This window comes from Camelus ferus, chromosome 21, assembly GCF_009834535.1.
Source record: "Camelus ferus isolate YT-003-E chromosome 21, BCGSAC_Cfer_1.0, whole genome shotgun sequence".
Classification (NCBI taxonomy): Eukaryota; Metazoa; Chordata; class Mammalia; order Artiodactyla; family Camelidae; genus Camelus; species Camelus ferus.
This window is the reverse complement of record NC_045716.1, coordinates 1,299,109-1,324,721: the sequence shown is the minus strand read 5'-3', so window position 1 is coordinate 1,324,721 and position 25,613 is coordinate 1,299,109. Positions and strand designations below refer to the sequence as shown.

The following is a 25,613-nucleotide window of genomic DNA, read 5'->3' as shown; positions in this document are numbered from 1 at the left end:
TATCACTCTGGAGGAAGCAGCGTAGAAAGTGGCAGAGAGCTGCCATCCAGTTAGCCGGCAAATAAACTAGCAGAAGTAAACCAGAGAGTCTGCACAAGGTAAGTCCTGGTGCTCCCTCTGGAATACAAGCCCTCACACAGCTCAGATTGGGTTGTTGTACAAAGCAGATTCAGACTTGTCCACAAATTTATTCTTGTTCACAACTGATAGTGTAAGAAAAAGATGGAAAATTTCACTGGTTATGACTTTTAGGCAAGACCTGGAAACCAGGCTTTATTTAAATCCCTCTTTCTTGCTTTTACAGTGCAATGTTGAATAGTTTTTCCTTTTATACGTTTCTTACTTTCTTCATTTCAAATGACAGGAAATAGTGACACTGATGAGTGTCACGTGTCCTGCAAATCACTTTTCAGGTGAACCGGTATGCATCAAACCCAGTTCATGATTGTGAATGTCCAGAACATACTGTGGATATGATTCTGAGGGCAAAATAATCTTAAACACTTCTTTTTGATTAGCAGTATAGATTTTTACCTGGCTTTCCTTCCAGGACAGAAAAGTCAAAATGTCTTTGGTCATTTAAATTTTCTTTTGGTCTTTGTGTTCCGTTTGTTCAGTTGAGCAGATTTAGAAAGAACGTGTGGCCTTTTCTGATCAGTTAATATATTAATCATTTACTTTTGTCTACTGAAATGGACACCATGAGGGAAAGCAAGTAGGAAAGGATCATTTGTGCCTTCACAAAATACCCATTTACAGACGACCCAGATGACGTGCTTTGCCATATGAAATGTCTGCGTTGTCCTTAAGGTCCATTCCTCTCTTGTTCCAGCAACTGTTCAAGAAAGTAGTGCCTCACCACTGCCTGGGCTGCATCTGGTCTCGAAGGGACAAGAAGGAAAACAAACACCTGGCTCCTACGATCCGCGCCACCATCTCTCAGTTTAACACCCTCACCAAATGCGTTGTCAGCACCATCCTGGGGGGCAAAGAGCTCAAAACCCAGCAGAGAGCCAAAATCATCGAGAAATGGATTAACATTGCTCACGTAATTGTCTTTTTCAAAATGTTATTTTTATGGGAGACGACTCCGTCACTCTGATGTTTCCATTTGGTTGAAAGGCAATCGAAGGACTACATGTGAGGGCGTGCTGGGTTTTGGTTGCCCTTGGTGTTGCCCTTCCGAAGTAAGAAAAAAGAAGCTGCTTTTCTTAATGGGGGAGTTTATGTGTTTTTCCTCTTCAAAAAAATTGTCCCCTTGCTCACTTCTTCCTGCTCATCGGCCCCCATACTACTGCTTCTCCTGGGTGAAATGGCATGTCTGCTTTTTCACAGACTGAGTGTTGGTCCTGCCCGTGTTCAGTAGATATAAACTCATGGTGTAAGTGTCTAATGGACCGCTCTTCAATGCAGACGGATTCCGCACACATTCTTCCAGCGCCTGGAAGCGTTATTTGTATCTTGTGCAGATTTGAAGAGCCGGTACCTTCTCTGAATCCTAAATCTCTTTTCTAAAGAGATACAGAGATTCCACATTAAGTGAGGGCTTTTCTGAGGGCCTTACATCTGAAGTATATTCCTCTGCCTGAATTACATTCTGCTGGCTGTCAGTCCCTTGGGTCAACTGCTTCCACGCCATATGACCCTCACTTACGGGCATCTTATTTCATGATTGAGGAAAAGGTGAGCAGTAGTCAGTCAGTCAGTCAGTCACCAAACATCTCATGAGCCCCTAAACGCTCCTGAGTTGCAGCGTTAAGTACTTTGGGGTCATATACAGGCCCAGCACAATTAACGTGGCCCTGCAGGAGCCTGTCGTCAAACAAGGAAGCTCAGATATGCTTGGAATTGGCTCAGCCCAGGCTGAAGAGGGGGGGCGGGGGGGCCTTACCAGATGAGCACTGCGAACGTGGAGGAGGGAGGATCTCTCCTGACGGGGGTGGTCAAGGAAGGCTCGGTACATAGGGTGACCTTTGAATTTAGCTTTGAACAACTGATGGGATTTGGGGTATTTGAAGGTTGGGGAAGATTTTTTTTTCTAGGCAGAAGTTACATCAGCAAAAGCTATGTAATTAACAACAATTTTGACAAAAGTTGTCATGTAAATATCCTATGTCCTGGGCTGTAGGGGTCGGCGCTCTCCAAAACACATTTTGTTTTCTATCCCATTATGTACTTTTCTCATTAAGCCCCTGTCTATGGGCTTAATGCTGAAACTTTCATGTTTTCTGTTTGTTTGTTTTTGCATTTTCTTTTGTGGTCTTTGACTAAATAGCAAAGCCATAATTGTATCGGAGAAGCTGCTTTATTTTGAATCTTGAGGTGGTCTGATACCACAGACTTTTTCGTATATGAAAAAATACTCTATGGAAGAAACGAAGAATATCGTATGTGACTTAGATTTCTCCTGTTCTGAATTTAGCTTATTTATCAACAAGTGAGAGCTACAGAAGAAATTCTGATAGAGTGTGAAAGTGCATGGAACTTCTCTGTCTTCTTATAATGATTAAAAAAAAAATATATATATATATATAATTTTTTTGGCCACAAATGTCATATCATTTACAGTCATCTGTGTGTCTCAGAAGAAAATAATCTACCTTTAATCCAGTCAACTGCTTAGAAAATCTATGGACGCCTTATAGCATCTGTGTATGTGAGCGTGGGGCTCAAACAATCACTTTTGGTCCAAATTAAAGATAAATTGTGCATTTATGTGATAATGAGAAATCCAAATTGTATAATTTGAGATATACTCCAAACCCCACAGCACATGCTTAAAAGCCAAGGGTCCTTCACTCTTGGAGGTTTAGGTTCCCAGTGTTGAGCATGCTGGGAATTGTGTGGGTTACTTAATAAGATAATAAAACTCACAGGTGGTTTCCAGCCAAGATATATTTTATTTCTCCTGCATTAATCACATTTTCTGTTGAGAGGATGTTTGAAAATTGATCATTTTACATGCAGAGACTATCTCTGACCTAATGTGACTGTATTTTCTTGGACTGCCCTCACGGCTGCCTTTTTGCTTTTGCATCACATCTCCCTGAAGATACCTCTTCTTCTGGAAAGGGGGCCAGATGCTTCTCGTATTCCTTTAAACCCTGAGCTTAAGCCTCTTTCTGAATAATGTGTTCCATATGTTTATTACAATTTGCATGAAATATCTGTGCCCGAGTTCCTTTATTTATTGCAAGTTTCCTGATTTTTAGAACATAACTTGGATTCTGAACCTCTGTTGAACCGTGCTCTCGTGGGCTTCGGTTTCCAGGCTGACTAATTCAGAGTGCATGCTGGCTCGCTCGCGCGCTCGCTCTCTCCCTTGCTTTCTCTCTCTCTCTCTTTCTTTCTCAATAAAAGGAAAGCATTGAGGCATTTCAAAAGAGTGGGCATGACTTTTGTAAAGAACTTTGGCATTTACTCTAAGAAAATGTCGTGGGGTTTGTTTGGCACGGTAATTTTAAGTAGCCAGATTTGGGCGTACTAAGTCAGAGAATGCCATTTTCCCTTCATAGTCAGGATCAGCATGACTTCATGAAGTGATCTTGTAAGCAGTGTGCATTTACACCCAACCAGCCTGGGACCTCTTGCCCCGGAAGCCCTGCACGAAGCCGAGCCCACGCGCACAGTGTCCTCGATCGTAAACAGTGGGTGTGCTACACTCCCACACGCCCGCGTAGGAAGCTTCTCCGCGGACGTGAGGCAGGCGTAGTCCGCTGTCTCCATGCTGCCACCTTCTCTTTCCGGCTGAGAATGGGGCCCTCTCTCCGCTTCGCTGTCCCTGCCGATCCTTCCGCAGGACGTTAACTCCAGGGTCACCGTCTGCTGCTGCTACAGCCTCTGAACGCTAGCTTCAGTGTGGGGATCAGGGAGCCCTTCTCCTGCCCCAGGAAATGCCATCCAGAATGCTTCCTGTTCTCTTTCTATTTTGTTTTAAAGCGCTGCCAAAATGAGTTTTATTTTAAAAGCCCAGGTTATTTTGGAAACATTGAGGTACCAAGGTGTTTCTGAATGTTTATGATTGAGGCACAAGCCAGTTTGAAACCAAATGAATGTGTATAAAAATACTCCCTCTTGGCCAAGGAGCATAAAAGCCAAAGTTCAACTTGTGGCGAATTTTTACTGCCAAGTTATACGCCCCCCCTCTGGACAGGGGTGGGTCATGAGATGTTTGATACCGTCTGACCTCGAAGTGGCTGCTGCCCGGTTCACTTTGTGGGTCTAAAGGATACAGGCATCTTTCATGGGTATTTTTAGGGCATCTGGGTGCTCGCAGCAGAAGAAAGTCTGCTTTCTCTCGCATAGATCTGCAGACTCACCTCTGTCCGTGTTTTCACTGGGAAAGCTGGAAACTATAAAACTGTAACAACAACGCAAAAAAATATATTAAAGGGAGAAAAAACAAGCCGGTGGAGCCAAAACCTATAAAGTGTTTCGGTGACCGGGGTGGGAGTAAGGAGCCACTTTTTTGATGTTCAGTATTTACACAGCTGCCTATTTAGTGGTAAGAATTCATAGCGGCTGTGATACTTCTAAAACAGGAAGCCACCAACTCACTGTATTATTGATATTTAAATGCCTTTTATGTTTTGATCATTCTCCATACAGGAATGTAGAATCCTGAAGAATTTCTCCTCCTTGCGGGCCATCGTTTCAGCTCTGCAGTCTAATTCCATCTATCGCTTAAAAAAGACTTGGGCTGCGGTCCCAAAGTAAGTTCCCAGGTGTCTGCTCCGCTTTCTTTGGCTGGGCTGGTTGGTTGCTGCGTGAATGGCGTGGGTCCTCACCTGCCAAGCTCATATTATGTACCTAGAGAAACACACTTGAGAGCCTCTGCGTGTTCCAGGCGGGGTGCGTCTTACACATCGCCGCTAATGAGTTCTGAGGCAGGGCTGCTGCGGGAATCAGACCCATCCTCAGAGGGTGCCAGAGCCAAGATGACTGGCATGGGGGGTGAGTTTAAGGATGTGCGTCTTGTCGGGGGTTCGAGGGCTAAGGCTGTGGAGTGATGAAGTTACAGTGTGTTGCCGTTACTCCCGGTTATTTGGCAGCCACATTCCAGAGCCCTAAACCGTTGCAAGCCGTGAGGGATGACATGTGCAGACGGACGTTAGGTCTTGCTGTTCGACAGGAATCCGTTTAGCTCGTTTCCGCTTCAGCATATTAAAAGCTACCTTCGTGATGTTACAAACCTCTAAGTGCTCTTTCCTGGGTACCCGACAAAAATTATTAACTGACCACTTTCTGTGTTGTGATTTTCTTCATATTTCTTGCTGTAACCTTTGGAACGATGAACAATAGAATGTCCTTAACTGTTTCACTGTCACTCTTGCCCCCATTCCCAGAGCTTCACTCACAGACCAGAGGGTCTGGCAGGTGGTAGAGTGCGTGCTTAGAGTGTACAAGGTCCTGGGTTCAATCCCCAGTACCTCCGTTAAAAACTAAATATAAATAAATAAATAAACCTAATTACCTCCCCCTCCCCCCCAAAAAAGAAGAAATCAGGCCATAACAGGGAAGGATGAGTGGACTGTTTATATATGCTACTGAATGCAGCATAGTCAGCTCCGGCCCGGAGAGGGGCCATCTGGCTCCCCAGGCAGGCCTGCCTTGTAGAATCGGTGGGTTTGGTCCTTAGAGTCCACGTGGTCAGTTCCATCAGCTCACTCAGAGCTGGCTAAGCCTTCAGGGAATGACACTGTCCCAGCTTGCAAAAGACTCAGGTTGGTAAACCAGAGCTTCGAAGATTTATGCTGAGAGGAGTCCCAGAGCACCCAAGCAACCAATAAGCTCGGATTCTTAATCAGGGGAACGTCTGCTTGGGGGACGTCACATTATTTATGACGTGATCCTTTGATGGGTAGCGGGTTTGGAAGTGGGCGATCCTAGTGCCTGGTGTTCCGGGTCTGCAGACGCCACCGCCAGCTGGACTCCAGAGCTCGGCTCTGTTATCTGTCAGGAGAAGGAGGGGTGGACAGGCTTTTCAAAGTCGAGTGCAGTTTTCCTGATTCCCGGTCTTTTCTTGGGTTCTTCCTCCTTTTCATTAATTTCAATAATCAAGTTGACTCTGTGTGTGATAGAGAGATTAGTTGATTGATATTCTCTGCACGGGAGTCTTAGGAAAGACACTGGATCCTATCAAGTCGTTAGGTGACAGGGCCCGGTGAGACAGGGAAGGAAAATCAGATGCCTGCAGAGCCCTCGTCCTCGACACCCCGCCCCCTCCCCTCACCCTCACCGCTGCGCCCCAGCCGTGGTGTCAGAAACAAAGGGACGATCAGGGGCCGACATGCAGCCAGCCTTGCCCCACTGCAGCCTTCTCTGGTGGCAGTGAAAGGTAATCCTGTCTTCCCTTGGTGGTCCATACATTGCACTCTATGGAAAGTCACTTAGGCAGCCTAAGATTTCATCCACAGCAAATTTGAGGCTAAAACACAAGTTAAAAAAAAAAAAGTAGACTTGTTCTCTAATCTCCTTGGTTATCATATGAGAAGGTCCATTCTTGAGCTGGCTTCTGTATTTAAGAAGGACCACAGAACCAACCTCAAAGCCCTGTTCTGCACCATATGGGCGTCTGGTTTGTTTCTTGGTTGGTTGCTGGGTTCAGGTTCTAGCAAGGACGCTACAGAAGTACCACAGGTCCTTAGAGAAGCCACTTCCGCACCAGCTTTACATAGTTCCCATTGCTAAATGCGAGGGACGGGGTTAAGACATCTTACTGGTTATCACTTTCCCCATGATCCTTTACGTTAATAACTTTCAGAAGACAGCTGTCTATTTTTCTCTGTTTAAGCCCACGTGTGATTAAGTTCTTAATGGTTCTTCCCAAAATATAGATAGCTTTAAGGATTCTTTTTTAATTCTAAGAGTAATATATTCATTGTAAAACACATAAATTCTTAGCAGTGGCTTTCTCATGATAATGAAAGTGTTGCACAGATAGTACCCTCTCTGTGGGTTCTTTGACTTCAGAACCATGCACTCAGCAACCCTAGAGGGGCCAAGGAAAGCAGAGGCCCGTGGAGACGCGGGGACTAGGGCGGGGCAGGAGCGCAGTGGGCGCTTTGTGTGTGTGACCCTGCTGATTTCACAGCCATCCTGTGAGGGGCCATCGGGGCTTCCACTGTGCAGATAAGAAAACAAGCTCAGGAAAGTTCAGCCACTTGGCTGAGATCTTTTAGGGAGAGAGTGGCAGAGTTGGGATCTGAACCCACGCCCCTCACTGCAGAGCCCATGCTGAATCCACCGTATACTTTGACTTTGAGAGGAAGACCACCAGCCTGTGAGTCTGGAATTTGGGTTCTGTGCTGCAGCTCTCAGCAGTTAGTCGTGGAAACTTGGGCAAATCCCTGACCCTGGCATCTTCACCTCTGAAATGAGGGGACTGGCCAAGATGATTTCTCGGGGCCCGTGGGGCTGTGTGTGTGTTGCTAAGATTAAATTTTTTTTAACTTGCTAAAGGCAACATGTCCCAATCAGGCACCTTTAATACCCCAATTTAACAATTCTTTTAAAAAATTTTTTCTTAATTGAAGTACTGTCAGTTACAATGTGTCAGTTTCTGGTGCACAGCAGTGTCCCAGCCATGCCTATACATACATAGTCAACGATTCTTTTTAATGATTATAACATGCATGGTTAGGAAATATCCCTACACAGGCTCTTTACGCAGGTGACCATGTCTACCTTAAAGAAAAAAAGAGGCCACCCTGCATGAGAAAAGTCATTGGCTTCACCTGTGCTCACCTTGCCCACGGGTCCTGAGCTCGGCGCCACCACCCCGTGGCCCTGGCTCCTGAGGACAGCCACCCCCCGGGGCCCTAGGTCCTGAGGACGGCCAGGCCGGGGGGTTCGGCTTTTGCTAATCTTCATTTGTTAATATTTTCTTCATCCCTTTTGTAGGGACCGAATGCTGATGTTTGAAGAACTTTCAGATATCTTCTCAGACCATAACAACCATCTGACCAGCCGGGAGCTGCTGATGAAGGTGAGGGCACTGGGTTGACAGCCTGGGAAGCCATTCCCAGGGAGAGTAGCTTGGAGGCTGCTTAAATTCCTGAAGTCCCATGAGAAAGCCTAACGGGACCTGAAGGCTGAACTTTTGGTTGTTTTGGGTTTTTTTTTTTATGCCAAATCTGAGAAGCTTGGGGCTGAGAAAAGCTCAAAGTCCAGCACCTCAGCTTGACTGTTGCACAACCAGATTGTGAGACTCGTGTTGCCACGTGTAGCTCCTGAAACCTGCTCTGTGATCGCCGCGCGCTGGCAGGTTGGTGGGGGAGAGGCCCCAGGTTATCCTTCTCAGCGGGACATCTCCTGGAGGCACAGGGGCCAAGCCTGCAACTCCACGTCCTTTATTTGGACTGAACTGCACACGCTGGCAGTCAGCAGTATTTGTGGGACAGCAGACGAGGACTGACTTCTGAACTCCAGGCCAGGCAAAGCGGTAGCTTGGTTCAATTCATTTCTCCAGGAGCTTGTTGAATGCCTAAGGGTTTGTAAAGCGTTGGGCCTCTGGGAGTATGGAGATGGCTCATACAGACCCTGTTTTCAGGAACTCACCTTCTGGTGGGTGGATATAGACCCTAAACAAGACTAAGGAGGCAAATAGAGGTACAGATAACAGGTTGTGAACAGTCACCAGAGGGGAACATGGCCCAGGCATTATCTTTACAGCCTGTCCATCCAGTAGGCTTGTATCTTCCTCATTGGCAGGTAGCCAAGACTCAGAGAGCTAAGGGACGCGCCCGAGCCCCACACCCGGCGGGTAGTGGGGCTGGAACGCGGATCCAGCCTGGTGAGCTTTGATCTGTGCTTTTAACACCGAGGCATAAAACTGTTGCTTCGACCGCTTGGGAGCAGGAGGCAGGGTAGGTGAGGTAGAACTTCAGAGAGAAGGTAAACTGGTAACTCCGTGCACGTCGATGGAGCTCTCACCCTGCTCGGCGTTGGGGGTACGACCGACCGCACGGAAGGCGCTCTCTGCCCTCACGGGGCGGGGGGGGGGGTGCTGGAGGGGCGGGCGAGAATGAAAGCCCCGGATGTGCGCTGCCGCTCGGGGCCGCCCTGCGCCGGGCGAGCAGAGCACAGGGTCCTTGTCCTCAGTCTCCTTTTCTATGAATGGGACACGACAGCAGTACTGGCTAGTCTACCGACATCACAGAACCGTTTTTAAGATTGACTAAGATAAAATATGCGAAGGCGATGAGCAAATGTAACTCATTTTTAGTATTTGGCAAGCTCACTACTTGCTAGGCCGAAGTATGCCTCACAAATGAAGCCGAGTCGAGCGTGAGCTACGTGTACAAGCCTAGAGCCGACGCTAAGAACAGGCATCGGGTGGTACCGGTCAGATGAGCCGTTCCCGGACGGGCACCCGTTCCCGCCCCCCTGACTGTCCCTCCCCAGTGCTGCTCTTCCTTCAGGTCTCAGTGCGGACTCCCCTTCTTCCTGGATCCTTCCTGGACACACGCGGGTCTGACCAGGCACTTCCCGCGTGCTCTAGAAGCCCGACACCCCTCTGGCCCAGCTCTTCCCATGTGCGCCCTTAGAAACTGCCTGATGAATGAATTGTGCATTTACCCTGTCTCCCTACTGGCCTGCAAGCCTCTTGCAGGCGAGGACCTTTTCACCATTATATCTCTAATGCCAAACACGTTAGGCATGGAGTGAGTGCTCAGAAACTCTGACTCCGTGAATTGAGGGGCCTTCTGATTCACATGACTTGAACAACTTGCCCCCTATTAGCCCTTCCCAGAGAGGTGATGCCAGCGGGGCCGCGGGGCTGCTGTCTGACTTTGGGTTTGGCCCACTGGGCAATGCTTGCTTGCTTGCTGAGCTCGGGTTGCTCCCTGCTTCACATCCCCCAGGAATTTGCAGGCTTTAAAACGGAAGCTCATCAGGCTCGAAGGAGACGGCTCAGTGGTCTCCCTGTCAGCGATACAAGGCTAGACTCACTGGAGCCACACATTCAGATCCCAACAGCTCCGAGTCATCCCTCCAAAGCAGATAAATTGCACACTCCGCAGCCCGTGGCCTGGTGGCCATCTTCTGGCTGACAACTTAGAAGCAGAGCTGTATCTGGACATTAAAGGTCCCATAAGCCTTTCTCAAATGTAGACGCTTACCCCGCGCGCTAAGTTAAATCTCTCATATATGGCTCAAACCCCAGAGAAGTGAAAACCTTGGCTCTGGATTCATGTGGTCTGGGCCTCATCATTAAGGACAGTGGAATGTTTGGGGCAGGTCACATGTATATGGAGGGCCCTCTCCAGTCTTCTCTGTTTATTATTCTCCACATGAAGTGTATAACTCTGGGTGTTAATTCTCAGTGCAGTTCTTTTTTTAAAAAAAATGAAATCAGAGTACTTAAGTTTTCAGAAGAGCCACTAAGGAAAAATGCCGGCCTCCATTTAACGCGCCAGGCTGCACCTGCCCCGGTCTGTGGCGGTCTTACTCTTCCGTGGCGTCTCTGCTGCTCCTGGGTGGACGTAATGGGCTACCTCTAATACTGCGGTTGAGGCGACATAATAATTAGCAAAAGTCTATGGTTTTCCTTTTGACTATTGGAAACAAATGCTTTTATTTGACTCAGTGATTACCTTAAACCTGTTACCTCTTCGTGATTTTGGAAACTTGGATCATTCCAAGCAGGTAAACTAAGGAGTCCACACACTTCAAAACAGCAGGGAGGCAGAGGACCACCAAACCTTCTTGGCTCGTGGGACCCTTGGTGAGCATTCTCCCGGATCGAATTGCTGTGAACACCTCCTAGAAAGGCGCAGGCATTTGGCTCTGCTGGCGCTGTCCGCTTAGCGAAGCTCCGAAACGCACTGCTGTCAGAGCCGGGGCAGAAGCCTGTTAGGGCTGTTAGGCCTGTTCACATAAAACCATTGACTTAACCGGTGTGGAGTGAGAGGAGTCCAGTGCCTGTGTGTCACCCTAGTGGGAGAGGCTCCTCCGAGGCCCAGGAGCAGGATGGATGCGGGCAGCTGACCTCTGCCAAAGAAGAGAAAGGAGGACACAGAGGGGACGAGACGGGGGACAGCGGGACGCTGATGGAGGGAGAGGTTTGGGATGCATCCAAATGCGGGTGATGATTAAGGCCATGGGACTGAAGATGGAAGCATAGCGAAAAACAAGAAGATGACTTTGTCAGAAAGAAGCATCACTAAGAGGGTGTGACCATGAGCAGCGGCAGGAGGCAGGAGGGAGAACCAGAGCAGTGCGGTCACAGAACCTGTGAGGTCTTGAGAAGTTTCAAGGGATGGGTGTTGTGGGACCTTGCAGGGCAAAGGATTTAGGGCCGAGGAACGAAGACACTGACATGGCTGATTATGGCACATGGTGGATTTTCACTTGGCACCTCATTTGGAAGAACTGACGGCAGCCAGTCTTTAGTTTTCCAGCCAGTAGGGGAATCTCACTCTCATGAAGTCATGGAATCAGCGAGTCTTCTAGCCCCCGGCTGGAAGGGAGGAGGTTGTCCTCAGCACTCTTCCTAGAGCACCCCCATTTCAGTGATTCTCAGGAGCCTCTTCACTCTTCAGAAGTCCTTCTTAAGAATTTCGGTTAGATCTGCAATAATTTTCCCTACACTGTGCATCTGCCAATGATTGAGAAACCGGAAGGGGAGCCAGAAGGAACTGGAAAGAGATGACACTTGCCTTCAAGTCAGAAAGAGTTGATTTCTCACTGCAAGCACATTCTCGAGAATTTGGGAGGACCCAGAACCACCCAGCCCAGGAAGCGGCACATTTCAGGCCACTTTCGTTTCCCCCCCAGGAAAGACTCTTAGGTAGGAGGTCCTCAGACGATACCTCTCCTTGTTACCGTTCGTAACAGAGAGCCTGAAAGTAGGCAATGTGTGGCTGTGGCTTCTGTCCCTGGCGGTGCCCCTGGCCCGGGGGAAGGCTGGTGAATGATGGAAGATGCTGATGCCGCACTGCCGTCGGAGAGGCCGAGCCGCTGAAAGAGGTCTCCTCGTAGCTGTGCGGCGGTGAAAGGCCACATGCTGTGGTAACGTAACAAGCCCAGGGCAGCTGACTGAGGGGAAACCGACGCAGAGGTGACGCGCTGCCGAATTGTGAAATTCACCTCCCATTCATACAGTTCCTGGAAAATGAGAACTTAGCAAGACCCTGAAACCACAAAACCAGAAACCCCTTCTGTTCAGTCAGCAAACTGGAGATCAGTCATTATGCAGAAGAGTTTGTTGTTACAACAGAGGGGAGGCGACACAGAGCAGCCATCTGTCCCCCGGCGCCAGGAGGAAGGGGTGATTTAGAGGCAACTGGGGGGGATTGACTGGGGGAGAAAAGAGGGGGAAAAAATGTCTGAAGGTCTGGCTTTCGTACATTAGTGCTGGCCTTCCTCGGAAAACTTCTGGTACAGAAGTTTCATTTAGCTGAGCCATACCACAGAAATGGTCTCTTTTCTTTCACAGCACGCGGGGACGTGCGTGTCAGGCCAGGATCAAGAAAGCACAAAACAGGCAGAGGAAGAGCTCGTCACTTTCCAGGACAAGTGATTCCTTTGAGGGAAATTTGGGGTGTGTAAAAATTGTCTCCAGCTCCAGAAACGGCCTGCTTTGTATTAACGAGAGATTTTACAACTAAGTCAGGGGGCTCTTCTTACAAAATAGGGGGCGAGCAGGATCAGCCGTGGTCGCCAGGCCTCCTCACACACAAGACCCCTTGCCACCAGCCAGCCCGAGGCCTGCCTGGACAGCGCAGGGCCTGCTGGAGGCCCCTTGGTGTTGCGCGGCGTCCAGATGGCGGGGGGCAGGGGTTCTGCCCCGGAACCACGCACCCCTTGCTCCTTGGTGGTAGCATCATCCTCCGTAACCCTCCTCCGCGTGTGTTTCTGTTTCTTAGGAAGGAACCTCAAAATTTGCAAACCTGGACAGCAGTGTGAAGGAGAACCAGAAGCGGACTCAGAGGCGGCTTCAGCTCCAGAAGGACATGGTATGTCAGGTCCCAGGCCTTCCCAAGGCCACCCCCCCCACGGCCAAGAGCACAGCCCCGTGTGCGTGATGGGCCCCGGTCTGCTGGGTGCCCCAGCTTTCCAGAATGTTCCTCCATTCTCACCCTCGTTTGTTCCCAGCGACCCTGGGAGGGCTGCAGGAAAGCCTTCCTCCCTCCCACTCAACCCAGCAGGAAGTAAACACTGAGAGTCGCAAATCATGTTGTTTTCTGGAACTTTTTCTTTTTCCTGGAAGTGAGGGAAAGTCTGCGGCAGGTAGATGTCTGTCCCCTTTTGCTGTCCTGTGCCCACGCCTGCCCTCAGGAGCTACTCCTCCCTTGGCCTCGAGACCTCCTGGGCTTCAGTTCCCTGACGGGAATGCCATCTGCGGTCAGCACTGAGCACGTGGTGGCCCAGGACAGAGAGCGTCGGCTCCCAGGAGGACTTGGTCCTTGTCCTTGGAGATCATTTGTTCCAACCCGTCTGTTCATTTTCTGCCTCCCCTCACTGACCCCACGCGCGCACCAGCTCTTTCTAGTTTGTCAGGACTCGAGGGGGCGCCCTACCTCCCTCTTTAAGACCAGAAGTCACTTTTAATGTCATTGGCTTGAAGTTTAAGCTTCCCCTAGCTTTTGGCACAGAAGGGGGAGACCAGAGAGAGGAGGTCAGAGTCTGACAGACTGTAAATACCCTCCCCGCTGCTGTGACAGCCTCCTTCTCCTGCTCTGGAGGGCTGGTCATGAACCAGGCGTGTTGTTTCTGACTGACGGGCTCTTCTGTGACACGGCCCCGAAAACACCCGCAGCATTGCAGGCTGCTTTTGGCTGTTCAAAGACAAGTTAAAAATAGCTGGGGTTTTTTTTTTTTTTTTGAAAGAGAGATTATTTTGGTTCAGGATGAGACCTTGGACGCATGATAGGGAAGGACAGGCTGCAGCTGACAGCGAGGTCCTGGAGGACAAAGTGCTCGTGGGCGCAGCCCTCACGAAGCGGCCCCGCAAGGAAGCCCCGGGCGGGCCCTCATCTTCCTGCCCGGGTGGGCTGTAGGGTCAGGTGTCGGTTCATCTCCTCTTCGGAATGGCTAGGGCCTCGGCGGCCTGGGGGAGAACAGAGACAATCTCAAAGGACATTTGGTGAAATTAAAAGGGCACAGACATACCTGCCGTTGAAGGGCTCCTACCTGCATTTCCAAGGGACAGGTTTTTTTTTAAATAAACTTTTTGTTTTAGAATTTAGAGACGAGTTCCAGGTAGTACAGAGAGCTTCTGTGAGCCCGTCGCCCATCCCCCGCCTTTGTGAGCATCTTCCGTAATCATGACCCACCCTTCTGTCAATACTAAGAAACCCACCCGGGCACAGCGCTGTGAACCGGAGTCCAGACGTGGCTTGGATTTCGCTAGTTTTCCGTGAAGTCTCCTCTTTCTGTTCCAGGATCCAACCCGGCCCCTCCGCCGCATATAGTTGCCTTGTCAACCTGGTTTCCTCTGCTCTGTCACAGTTTCCGAGTCTCTCCTTGTTTTGCGTTGTCTGGCAATGTTCAGGAAGACTGCCCTGGTATCCTTAGAATGTCCCCCCCGCCAGGGCGTGTCTGCTGTCTCCCTAGTGGTTGGGCAGACGGAGGTTACGGGTCTGGGGGAAGAACACCACAGATGTGAGGCGCCCTTCTCAGCCATCGCAGAGGGGGTGGCATCTGGTGTGGCTGATGCGTTAGCCCGCATCACTTGGTGAAGGTAGGGGTGTCGGGTTTTCCACTTCCAGGTGACTGGTTTTCCCTGTCCCTCCTCTGTTCTTCAGAACCGAGCCACCAAGCTGCCATTTAAATAGTGGCGCCCCACGCTCCTGTGGTCACACTTCTCCAGTGTGCCCCCGCCCACTCCTCCACCGATGGCGAGGCCACCCCTACCGGGGCCGTCCTCAACCACCTGAGTGTCTGCACGCTGTGAAAGGAGCAGATGTCCCTCTGGCCTGAGTCTAAGCAGTGTGGAAACCCACTGTGAACACGTGGGAACCGCCTCCTGGCTTTGGGGCTTGGTTTTCGTGACTTTGAAAGTGACCCTGGTGATGGAGTTCCTGACCCATTTGTGTGGGAATTTAAAACAGTTCATTCATAGAGGTTAGCGCTCGTGGCCTTAAAATAGGCCTGAAATGGTCCTTAATTATCCTCCAAATGGTGCCGAGGCTCACCGAGCCGTTCCAAGAGTGCCTGCGCCTTCATCTGCACGTGGGCACGCTGTTGAAGGGAGCGGACCACAGGTCCGTTTGGTCCGGTGTGCAGGTTACTGAAGCCCTAAGCTTTTCAACAACGGCAACGACGGGTTTGCTGTGCTTGCCTTCCAGGGTGTGATGCAGGGGACTGTGCCCTACCTGGGCACCTTCCTGACCGACCTGACCATGCTTGACACGGCCCTCCCGGACTACATCGAGGTGAGTTCTGGGCCGGCGGGGCAGTTGGACCTGCCGCCTTCTCACTGGTTACCCCAGAGGGAAATGTGCTTCTGTGTCTGCGGGGGGCCCACTGTGAACGTGGCGTTATGCTCCGTGCTCTGAGGAGCCCAAAGATGAAGACCGCCAGCCGTGGCCCCCAGTGTGGTGGAAGGTGTACATCCAAGCAGGCAGTGGTGGGTAGAAGTGATGAGAATTCAAACAGAAACACACCGAGAGAAGAGGAGACGAGGGCCACGACCAGTTCCAGATGAGGGGGCGGCATGGCAGGGCCTTGTGAAGGAGTGGGTTTGAGCAAGACTGTGATGTTGGGCAGGACTTGGACAGGTGGAAATGAGGGGATCATATGCCTTAACACTCTGCCTGGTGGGGCAGGGGGTCGGTCCAGTTTGTGGATTTTTAAGTATCCTTCTTTGGTTTGTTTGTTTCACATTATCACCTTCTCGCTCTCTCTCTCCCCACAAATGGGAAAGAAGTGAAACCCAGTCAAACAAGCTACGTGTTAGTAACAGTAATAGAGTATTGCATGGAGGAGAGATTTGATATTCGAGATGAAATTTTGAGGACTTCTTGCGTATTTAAATGCATCCCACCTTCCTCGTCGTCACTTGCAGTCAGCCTCTCACTCTAACCAGGAGCAGCAGCCACTTGGCGCGTGCCTCCCTCCGGGCGCGCCCGTCACAGGGCCCGTGCTGAGTCTCACACCCGCTGCCTCAGCTGGGCTCCGGAGACACTCACCAGTGTTGGGGATTCCGGTGGTGGGGCGCGACCAATGATTTAGAGATTAAATTCAGCCTTCTGAGAATAGGGTCGGGGGAGGGGGGGATGGAGAATTGAAACTTAACTTCTATGATGATGTTATGTAGAAGTGTCTTCCCTTTCGATAAACCATCAACAATTTGGTTTCCAGTATGAGTCAGTAACCATCTGTCTTCATCGCTTTGGGGCCAGGAAAGGAAAAACAAAAGTGTAGCCGGACATTCACTCAAGCTTTTGCCTTCACTGACTCTCCGAATGTATTTGGATTCTCTGAGTTGTAAATCCTTTATCATTGCTGTTTGAGTTGGTTTCAGACATTCTAGGAGAAGGCTGTCTGCCCATCCTGTCCTATTATAATTAAAAGAATGTCTTTCTTTAAGCGAATGAGACATCTCTTCCTCCAAGGTAGCCATGATAACGGTGCCATGAATAACTGTGACTTGATTGTCCCTTTGATCTAGTCCCTTAATACGACCCAGAACAGACAGGGCTGTGCTTCAAAGTAGCTTGGTTCGTCACTCTTCCTTTTTCTAAATTCTTTCAGGGCGGCCTGATAAACTTTGAGAAGAGGAGAAGGGTAAGTGGGGGCTCGGCTGGCTGTGGTTTTCCGTTTTACTTCATCTGGGCGTGAACAAAATTATTAAGGAGTGGAGACAAGTTTTTTGTAGAGGCAGGAGAAAGAGAATTAGCATTTATTGAACATTTATTGTGTATCACTGTGCTTGGTGTGTTCCTGCGTGTTACTGCCCGAGAGCCCTGTGAGGTAGGTTTTATCATCCTCAATTCAAAGGTGAGGCAGCCAGGACCCAGAGAGATGAAGTAACTCGACCAGAGTCACCTGGGAGGACAGCCAGGGTTCAGCTCCTGTCCTGCCTCTCCAGAGACCACATTTCTTTCTTAAACCCCTTCATCACCACCTTCTTTACAATCAGCTTCAGTAAGAATAGGTTCATCCTATTAAGGAGAAAGGGTTTCATAGCGCAGATGATATCGAAGAGGGAATAAAGACGGTTGGCTTTTGCAGGCCTGCTGGAGGGAGGGGAGGAAACAGTCTTCATGGTCACACGTGGATAATTGCTTTTCTTCCCCGTCAGCAGAGGAGGGGGGGTTGTCCATCCACTTGAATTTTTCTGGGGAGAGCAGAATAGTTCTGCCCCGCACTAAAAAAGGCAAAACAGAGCTTTGAAAATTCGCTATGGCGTTAGTGTTGAAATGGTGTAGTTGAGCGATTCGAAGGGACAGGAATGAGCACAGTGATAACTTCACCGTCCAGTGTTCACACTGTTCAGTTACCCACTCACGCTTCTGTCCCACGAGCACTGGCTGCACACGGCCCACGGCTCAGGCACTGTGGCAGGCTGGGGATGGCAGGAGGAAATCCCGGAGCTCCCTGCCCACCTCACGTCCACAGTCAGCGAGGAAGGTAGACAAACAGGCAGTTATAATGCAGCCTGATGCGGGCTTGTGAGCAGAAGTTGCGGGTGTTACAGGAGCGCACAGGAGGGGCGTCTGCCCCCAGCCTGTGGGGGTCTGAGAAACCGCCAGGAGGAAAGGACATTGAAGTTAACACCAAAGTTGCAGGAGTTAGCAGGCTGAACTCGTAAGTAACAAGATAGGCTAACCTAGAAAAACGTACGTCTTCTGTCCCTGGTAGCGGATGATGACACATGTTCCTTGAGGATGCTAAGCCCGAGGGTGGCGGGCATTGAATGGGGAGTTGACACCCATGGAATCTTCTAGTTGCTAAGCTGCTTCTGCCATGTCCTGTAATGACACAACAAATCCAGCTACTGCCTCCACATTTACCCATCTTTGTCCTTCAACTTCAGAATAACCCTGGATGGTGATCTCTTTCCTTTTAAGACTAGCATATTAAACTTTTGGGAATTTTGAGTATAAAACCTAAAGCTATAGCTTCTACCCATTGCTGACTTTAAAAAAATCTTTACTGAAACATCTAAAGAAGTATAAATAATTTTGGACGTAATTATACACTTGTTTCTCTTGTGAGCTTTAAAAGACTCAGTTAAGTGATTTACTAGGTAGTGAAATCCCAAGGACTTAGGCAATCTAAACATCCAAGTTTATGAGGCCCTGGACTGTTTGGATATTCAGCTCTACCAAGACTTATTTATTGAGGGGTAAGGGTTGAAGAAGATGGGGGTAGGGAACTTGAGAGCTTCTCAAAGTTAAGTTTTTTTCTATATCTTTTAGGAAACAGAATTTTAAAATACATTTTAGCAGGACTCAACCTTAAAAAATACGTTTTCTGTCCCAAGAATAGAAATGGAAGAGAGAAAAAGGAAGCCACTGCGACCTGAGGGAACCCCTAGCTTGGGGTGCCCTGGTGGCCAGTTTTATTCATGTAAGTTGCTTTCTCAGGGAGGAAGGAGGACTTGACAACTAAAGCGTGCTGAGAGTCAGAGCCAGAGTTAGGACGGACGAGTGATTCAGCTACTGTATTTCTAAGGAAGGCAGTCTTCTCCATCACTTACCCTAATGTGCTGTGGTTTCATGTTGAAAAGGCGTCTACCTGATTGGCCTTGTTCACTCCTTCTTTTTGCTGGTCTGTCTGCTTTAGGAATTTGAAGTGATTGCCCAAATAAAGCTCTTACAATCTGCCTGCAACAGCTATTGTATGACCCCAGACCCAAAGTTCATCCAGTGGTTCCAGAAGCAGCAGCTGCTGACAGAGGAGGAGAGGTAGGTGGCCACGCCGCCCACCGGGGTGCAGCTGCGGTGCTGGCCAGAGGGACGCTGCATCCAGTTCCTCGCCCGGCCATTTATTCAGCAGCGACTTCTCGAGCAGCTCCTAGGTTCTGGGTCCTTGGTTTTCAAAGGCTGATGGTGGAGCAGGAGAAGTTGGATGGATGGTGTCAGAACTCTTGCTACCGTTTACTTATCTTTGTAACCTTGAACAAGTGACTCCATCCTCCTGACCTGCAGGGTAGGATGCTCATCTGTAAAGTGTTTGTGGGGATTAAATGCAACCTCTTTGGGGACAGCACTGTTCAGTGCTTACCACCGCCACCACCGTCATCACCATGCTTGTCACTAAGTGCTAAGTGGTGTTAGCTTTGAGGGAGCTTTCAAACAGAGAGGAGAGGAGCTCAAGAAGCATGGAAATACATTAGGTAATCAGTGGGGAACAGTTCACTGGGCCAAGGATCGGGGGAAAGAGGGAAGCTGTCATAAAGGCCTGAATGTCTGGGCTGGGCTGTGAAGGAGAGAAAAGATTTCACCAGAACTGGAGAACAACAATCCAGACAGAGAGGAGAGCGTGAACCCAGGCCCGGCAGCCTGACGAGCTCGGGGTCTGGAAGGACAGTCAGAACTCTCGTGCGGCTGGTTCACAGGGGACGGGTCTCAAAACAGAGAAGGACAGGCGTGGACGGGTCACTCATCCCTGGGCCTTGAGTGTTGGCCCAGCAGCGCTGCGCAGCCCTTACCCTGCAGTCCCAGGGAGTAGAGACCGCAGGCTGAATCCTGCCCACTGCCTGGTTTTATACTTTCAAATGGTTCACATAAAAAAGAATACTGGGACATTATTTGAAATTAAAATTTTAGTATCCAATAAGAAAATAAAGTTGCACCAGAACACAGCCCATTCCTTTACATCGTATTTACGGTTGATTTTATGCTTTAAAGGCAGAGCTGCATAGTGGGAACAGCGACCACATAGCCTGCAAAGCCTAAAATACTTCTTATTTCATCCTTTACAGAAAATATTTGCTGACCCCTGCTGTAGACCAGGGGGTTTCCTTGAAAGTTTATCACCAGGGAGATTGCAGTTACCAGCAAAACAAGTATCTTGCCAATGAGGAAATTGAGGTTTTGAGAAATATTATAACCAGTTAGTGATAGAGTTTGGATTCAAGCTCAGGTCTCCAGACACTACGTCCTAAGCTCTGAAGGTGGTTATAACGTTGAGCAGATCATGTAAACTAAACACGTCCATTTCCTCATTTGAAAGATGATTTCTGAGATTGTTTTTAAAATTTCAGAATAGGTTCGTCCTGTTAGGTTAAAACCCTTGATTCGGAGCACTCATCCGTTAATGAAGCTGGTTTTTTTTTCTTTAATGTAAGAAACAGAACAGTTTCCCTCTCTTTACATTTTCTGGTCTGATGATCAGTTTGTACGGACTTCCTCTTTCTGTGCCTCCTTCTCACGTATGGAACGTACATACCGTGGCTGGTGGTTTGGATCAGAAAGCACGGGCTCTAAGTATCAGCAGCGCAGTGGACCTTTTAATGATTAAAGGAGTCTTGTTAAGCATATCTCACTTTTTCTTGCTGTTTATAAAACTCCTATAGCTAAAGTTAATAGTTGAATAATTCCTGTATCAGTAAATACTTCTGCTTAACCAACTCCCTGGAAACATCTTTAGGTTTAGAAAAAGTACTCATAATGAGCAACTCCCCAAGCCGACACTCACCACTCTTACCCTTCCTCACCTGCGCAGGACCGAGTACACCCCCTAACTAGAGCTACGAACTTTCACAAAAGACATTTCAAGTAAGATGTGAATTCCTCTTGTGCCCATGGAAGTCAGCCCTGCCTGGCATATAGATGTCTCAACCTGGAGCATTTTTAATTTAGGATGTTTTGGCAATTAAAAATTACATTTCTATGTTTTGATCGGTAATAGAGCTGCCTGTGTCTATTTACTGAATATTAGATAGTTTACAAAAGCCTCTTCTTCCATCTCCCTTAGAGGATAGGTAGGTTGCACCCGTGCGCACACATACCATGTAACAGGAGGCAGGTGGTAGGGGCGGAAGGATTCCTATCCTGGTCTGGCCGTGGGATGAGAATGATCAGGGAACAGAAGGGAGTCAGCTTTTGAAGCAGGCAGATCCGTGCTTTTTTGAGGCGAACCAGCACCAGCCCAGATGTCAGTGGGGGGCCGAGGGGAGGAAGCACACGTGTGAATGTGCGAGGTCTGGTCCTTAAGCCAGCGCCCTCTGACAGTTGTCGCAGAACAACACAGTGCCCATCTTTACTCTGAATCATCAGAGCCTTCCTCTGAAGGAAAACCAATTAATCCCGTGAATTTAGATCTGTTCACTTCTCCAGCTCCGCCCTCACCAGCCCCTTCTCTTCCCCAGCTACGCCCTCTCCTGTGAGATCGAAGCGGCCGCGGACGCCAGCGCCACGTCGCCCAAGCCTCGGAAGAGCATGGTGAAGAGGCTGAGCCTGTGAGTGTGACCCTGGGGTCCCAGGGCCCCGGGAGGGTCCCATCAGAGTCGGGGAGAGGACGGGGATTCAGCGAAGCTCCCCTGAGCCCATTGGCTCACTTGTTAAATAGCTGATCTTTCTGCCATGAATTTAGCACGTTTTCTGAATCCATCCATCTTTCTCCACTGTTCTCTCTGGGAGGAGCCACCATTGGCTCCCGCCTGGACCACTCCAGCAACATCCTTACTGGCTGCTGGCCCCACCCTTGCTCCAGCCATCTATTCACTCCCAAATAGACTGGTAGTCTGTTAACACGTACACCAGCTTAGTTTGCTTCCTGGCTTTAAAACTTCCAGTGGTTTTGTTTAGACAGCACCTGAATGCCTTACCCTGTTTTGCATGATCTCCTAATCTTACCACCTTCCTGGTGTCCAACCCCCTTGTTCACCAAGATCCAGCCTCGCCCGACCCCCGGCCTCCTTCAGCCCCCAGGCTTGTTCCTTACTGGATGCACTAGACGCCTGTACCACGTGTCCCTCTGTCCCGGCGTGTGCTTTCTCTGGGGCTTGCTCCTTCAGATGTTGGCAGAAACGTTACCCCCCGAGAGGGTATCCCATCTAATGTTGCTGTCTGCCCGCACCCCTCAGCCGTGCTGGCTGTTTCCTCCAGCGGAGTGTAAGCCCCAAGAGCAGGAACCTTGTCCACCATGCTCATGGCCGTCAGCCCAGCTCAGTGCCGGGCACACGAGAGTTCCCGCCAGAGCTAACCTGAACACCTGTCTCCCTTTGCACACAATCCAAAGTCTTTACACGACTCTTCACCATCTGTGGTACCATCCCAGCCCCGTCCACCCGTCCCATACCTGTTTGTCCTCACCTTTCCCCGCTTACTGTCTGCACCCTGCCACCCAGTCCTCCCTGAACACACTAGGCACCCTCATTTTTATTTGCCATTTCTTCTGCTCAGAACACTGTTCCTCAGATAGCCAAATGGCTCCCTCCCTCACTTCCTCCAGATCTTTGCTGAGAAGCCCCCTTCTCATGAGCCTTCCCTGACCACCTCATTTAATGCTGTAACCTAACCACACCCCACGTTACCTGCCTTTGGCGCCCACTCTCACCGTCACCTGCTTTGAACGTCTCCATTGTACTTCCGTCCAGCGGACATGCTGTGCGTTGTGTCTGTGATCTAGAGTGCAAGCTCTTTGAAGACAGGCGTTTATGTCTGTTTTTTGTTCATGGCTTGTATCCCCAGAACCTCGACCAGTGCCTGACGCATAGTAAATGACTAATAAATATTTATTGAATGGATAAATGGAGCCATGAGCCAACACTGTCCTGAGAACAATACCTGTATATTTCTCATACAATCTACAAAATAACCTAGTAGGTCCTGCTATTATGCCAAATTTTAATCAACCAGGAAAGGAAGGCCCAGACAGGGCAAAGAGCATGCTGGCTGTTGTGGGGCCTGGGCTCAAGCCCGAGGTTTGGCCCCAAAGCCGAGGTCACAGCCCTTTCACCATGCCACCTGTTGGATAAATACTTTGGGAAGGAAGAAGGGAAGGAAAGATGGATGGGAAGTGAGGAAAGTAAGACGTAGAAGAGGCGAGAAGATGAGGAGGGAAGGGAGAGAGGATGAGGAATAAGGGAGGGAAGGAAGGGAGATGTTAGTTTAATTGGACCCTGTGCTTGGATCTCAGCAGTTTATATTAGAAGAGTCTTAAGAGAACCTAGTCTCTGTCTTGAAGTTCATCTCTTAGACGTTCAACTCTGAACGACATTAGGCCGACGACTCTCATGGAGGCTAAGGAGCTTAGTTCAGAGAGACAAGGGTTATCCTTTGATTAATAAATTTGTTCTTCTCTTTTGAAGATGTATACCCGGGTCTGATCTTTGGGTGACACAGTCTGCACTGGCCAGGGGCGCGCAGGGACACTGATCAGGGAACCCGGACGTTGTTCGCGGCAGAGTGGGCTCGGGAACCACGCTGACCCCACAGATCCCAGCGCCACAGCCACTTGCTGTGTGAATTTCTGTCCTGTCCTTTGTGAGACGAGGGTGATAATGTTCACTCAGTGGGTTGTTGTCAGGGCTAGCAGGCTTGTCACACCCCTAAAACAGTGCCCGGCTCACAAGGGGTGCCTGAAAAGGTACTGGTTTTATATATATATATATATATAAAATCCTCATTGTTTCTACTACTGTTGTTTTATACAGACAATGTTTGTTTGGGTTTGGGCCCATTTGCTAGTTTCTGCGCATCCCATTCCTTCTTGTGCCTTACACCTTCCCTCCTCGTTGTCTGTTGATGGTAAACAGTCTTTGTCTGAGAAAGCCTTTATTTTGCCCTCACTCTTGGGATTCTGTTAGGTGGGTACAGAATTCAGGGATGACTGGTACTTTCTCTCAGCGCTCTGAAGACATTATTCTATGCCTTCTGTCTTCCATCGGTGCTGTTGAGATGTCTGATGTCTGCTGAATTATGGCTCCTTTGCATTATGCCTCCAGCCATGTTGCTTTTAAGAACTTGGGTCTTCTATACCATCGTGCAGGTTAAGTGGGGATTTAGCCTTATTGACCCCAGATGTGGTTCCTGGATCTGAGGATTCACGCGGTTCTCTCATTCTGGAGTCTTCTCAGCCACCGCCCCTTCAGCCACGGTCCCTTTTTCCCTTCGCTCATCTGTCTTCTTGCGGAACTCCTCTTCACACAGGCAGGCCTTCCGTACCCCATTCCCTGTGCCTTTTAACCTCTTTCATTTTTCATTTTGATTTTCATTTTCATTTCATTCTTCATATTTTGATGCTGACCTCTGAGGATTTTCTTCAGACCTATCAATTCTGGTTCACAGTTTTTCTCTTCAACATTTGATCTTTCCACTGAGTTTTAAAATTTAAATCACTACCTTTTCACTCTAGAAGTAAACTTCTTTTTTTCCAAATTATCTTCCTGTCCTCTTGTTAGAATGTCTTGCTTTTAACTCCTGTTCTCAATTTCTTCTTGTATCTCTTTAATGTTTTTAAACACACTTGCTTTATAGCTTGGCTCATGGTAGACGCTTGAATATTTGTTAAATGAATGAATAAATTACTCATCTCTTTCTGAGAGCTCTTGTAATCTTAAGTCCTCAGGGGTCTAGATTTGCTCATTTCATTATGCCTGTTGACTCCTGCTTAGGGTGGGCTGTTTCCTTGTGTGTATTTTGTAATTTTATATTGTGAGTTCATCTTTATCAGGGAATTCTCTGCCGCCTAAGTTGAAGGAATATTCCTCCAGAAAGGTGTTTGGGTATTTCTGTTTGTCTGCTTTTCTAAATTCTAGTTTCTTCAAAAGTCTCACTCACTGGCCTGGGAGTTCCCAGTTCTTAGACCAGCTAGGCAGCAAATCTGAGAGAAGTGTTGGCTAAGATCGCACGTGATTTCGAGGAGACATTTTTCTTCCACCCAAGCTCAGGCCGGCAGATAAGTCTCCCCTGCTGTCTTTCTATGCCAGCAGGAGTGTATTTTTCTAGCCCATCTTTTTACTCAGGGTGCATGAAGCTCTCTGAGGGTCCTGGCTCTGTATGAGGGATGTCAGTGCCCACCCGCCACCGTGCATGAACAGAAGCCCTCATCTTTGGATGCTATGTGTGTGTTAAAACCCCTGTCGCTAGTTTGCCGCAATCGGCCCCTCCCGCCCCCCGTCCAGAGCAGCTGCAGAAGGAGCTCGCCTGCTTCTGGTTTTCTGTTCCCTTTTCGTTTCTGGCCTGCAGGGATTTTCCTTACTGTCTTGCAAGCTCAACTCTAAAAAGAATTGTCCATGTTTTTACCGAGTTGTTTTATGGTGAAGGGGCTGAGGTTATTTTAGTTCATTAGATTATCGGAAAAGGAAAAAAAAGCCTTCCCCCTTGGCTTCCTGCCCAGCGCAGGGCTGGTCTTCGCCTTCAGCCTCCTAGAATTTGCTTCCTGGTGGGAGGTGATGGGGTGTGGCCATGGTGTTTCGATCCTGCCAAAGTGGCCCGTAGACTTTCACCAAAAAACGGAGAACTGCTGACCCACAAAGACCTCAGGTTAACATGGCCCTTCACTCAGCCAAGCAGTCCGCGTGCTCTTTGAGGCTGCAGGTAACACCCTGGGACAAGATGTTTACTCTGATCCTGTTAGAAACTTGCTAGCAAATGCTTTCCTAAAATAATAATGACAGGGCGCACACGATTAAGAAAACATCGAGGACTTAGTTAACACAAAACTATTTGCTTCACCATGGATTCCAGACTTGTAAGAGCCCGAAT

At 49.0% G+C, this 25,613-nt stretch overlaps 1 protein-coding gene across 3 annotated transcripts in view; it reads left to right on the top strand.

Moving 5' to 3' along the window:
* RGL1 (ral guanine nucleotide dissociation stimulator like 1) overlaps positions 1-25,613 on the top strand; it is a 257,821-nt gene that overhangs the window by 219,560 nt on the left and 12,648 nt on the right. For all 3 annotated transcript variants that reach the window (XM_032463548.1, XM_032463546.1, XM_032463547.1), the window contains 8 exons: positions 833-1,048; positions 4,609-4,712; positions 7,903-7,987; positions 12,873-12,962; positions 15,297-15,383; positions 16,705-16,737; positions 18,742-18,863; positions 21,272-21,361. In XM_032463548.1, the coding sequence (XP_032319439.1) occupies positions 833-1,048; positions 4,609-4,712; positions 7,903-7,987; positions 12,873-12,962; positions 15,297-15,383; positions 16,705-16,737; positions 18,742-18,863; positions 21,272-21,361 (827 nt within the window). The remainder of the gene's footprint in view (positions 1-832; positions 1,049-4,608; positions 4,713-7,902; positions 7,988-12,872; positions 12,963-15,296; positions 15,384-16,704; positions 16,738-18,741; positions 18,864-21,271; positions 21,362-25,613) is intronic.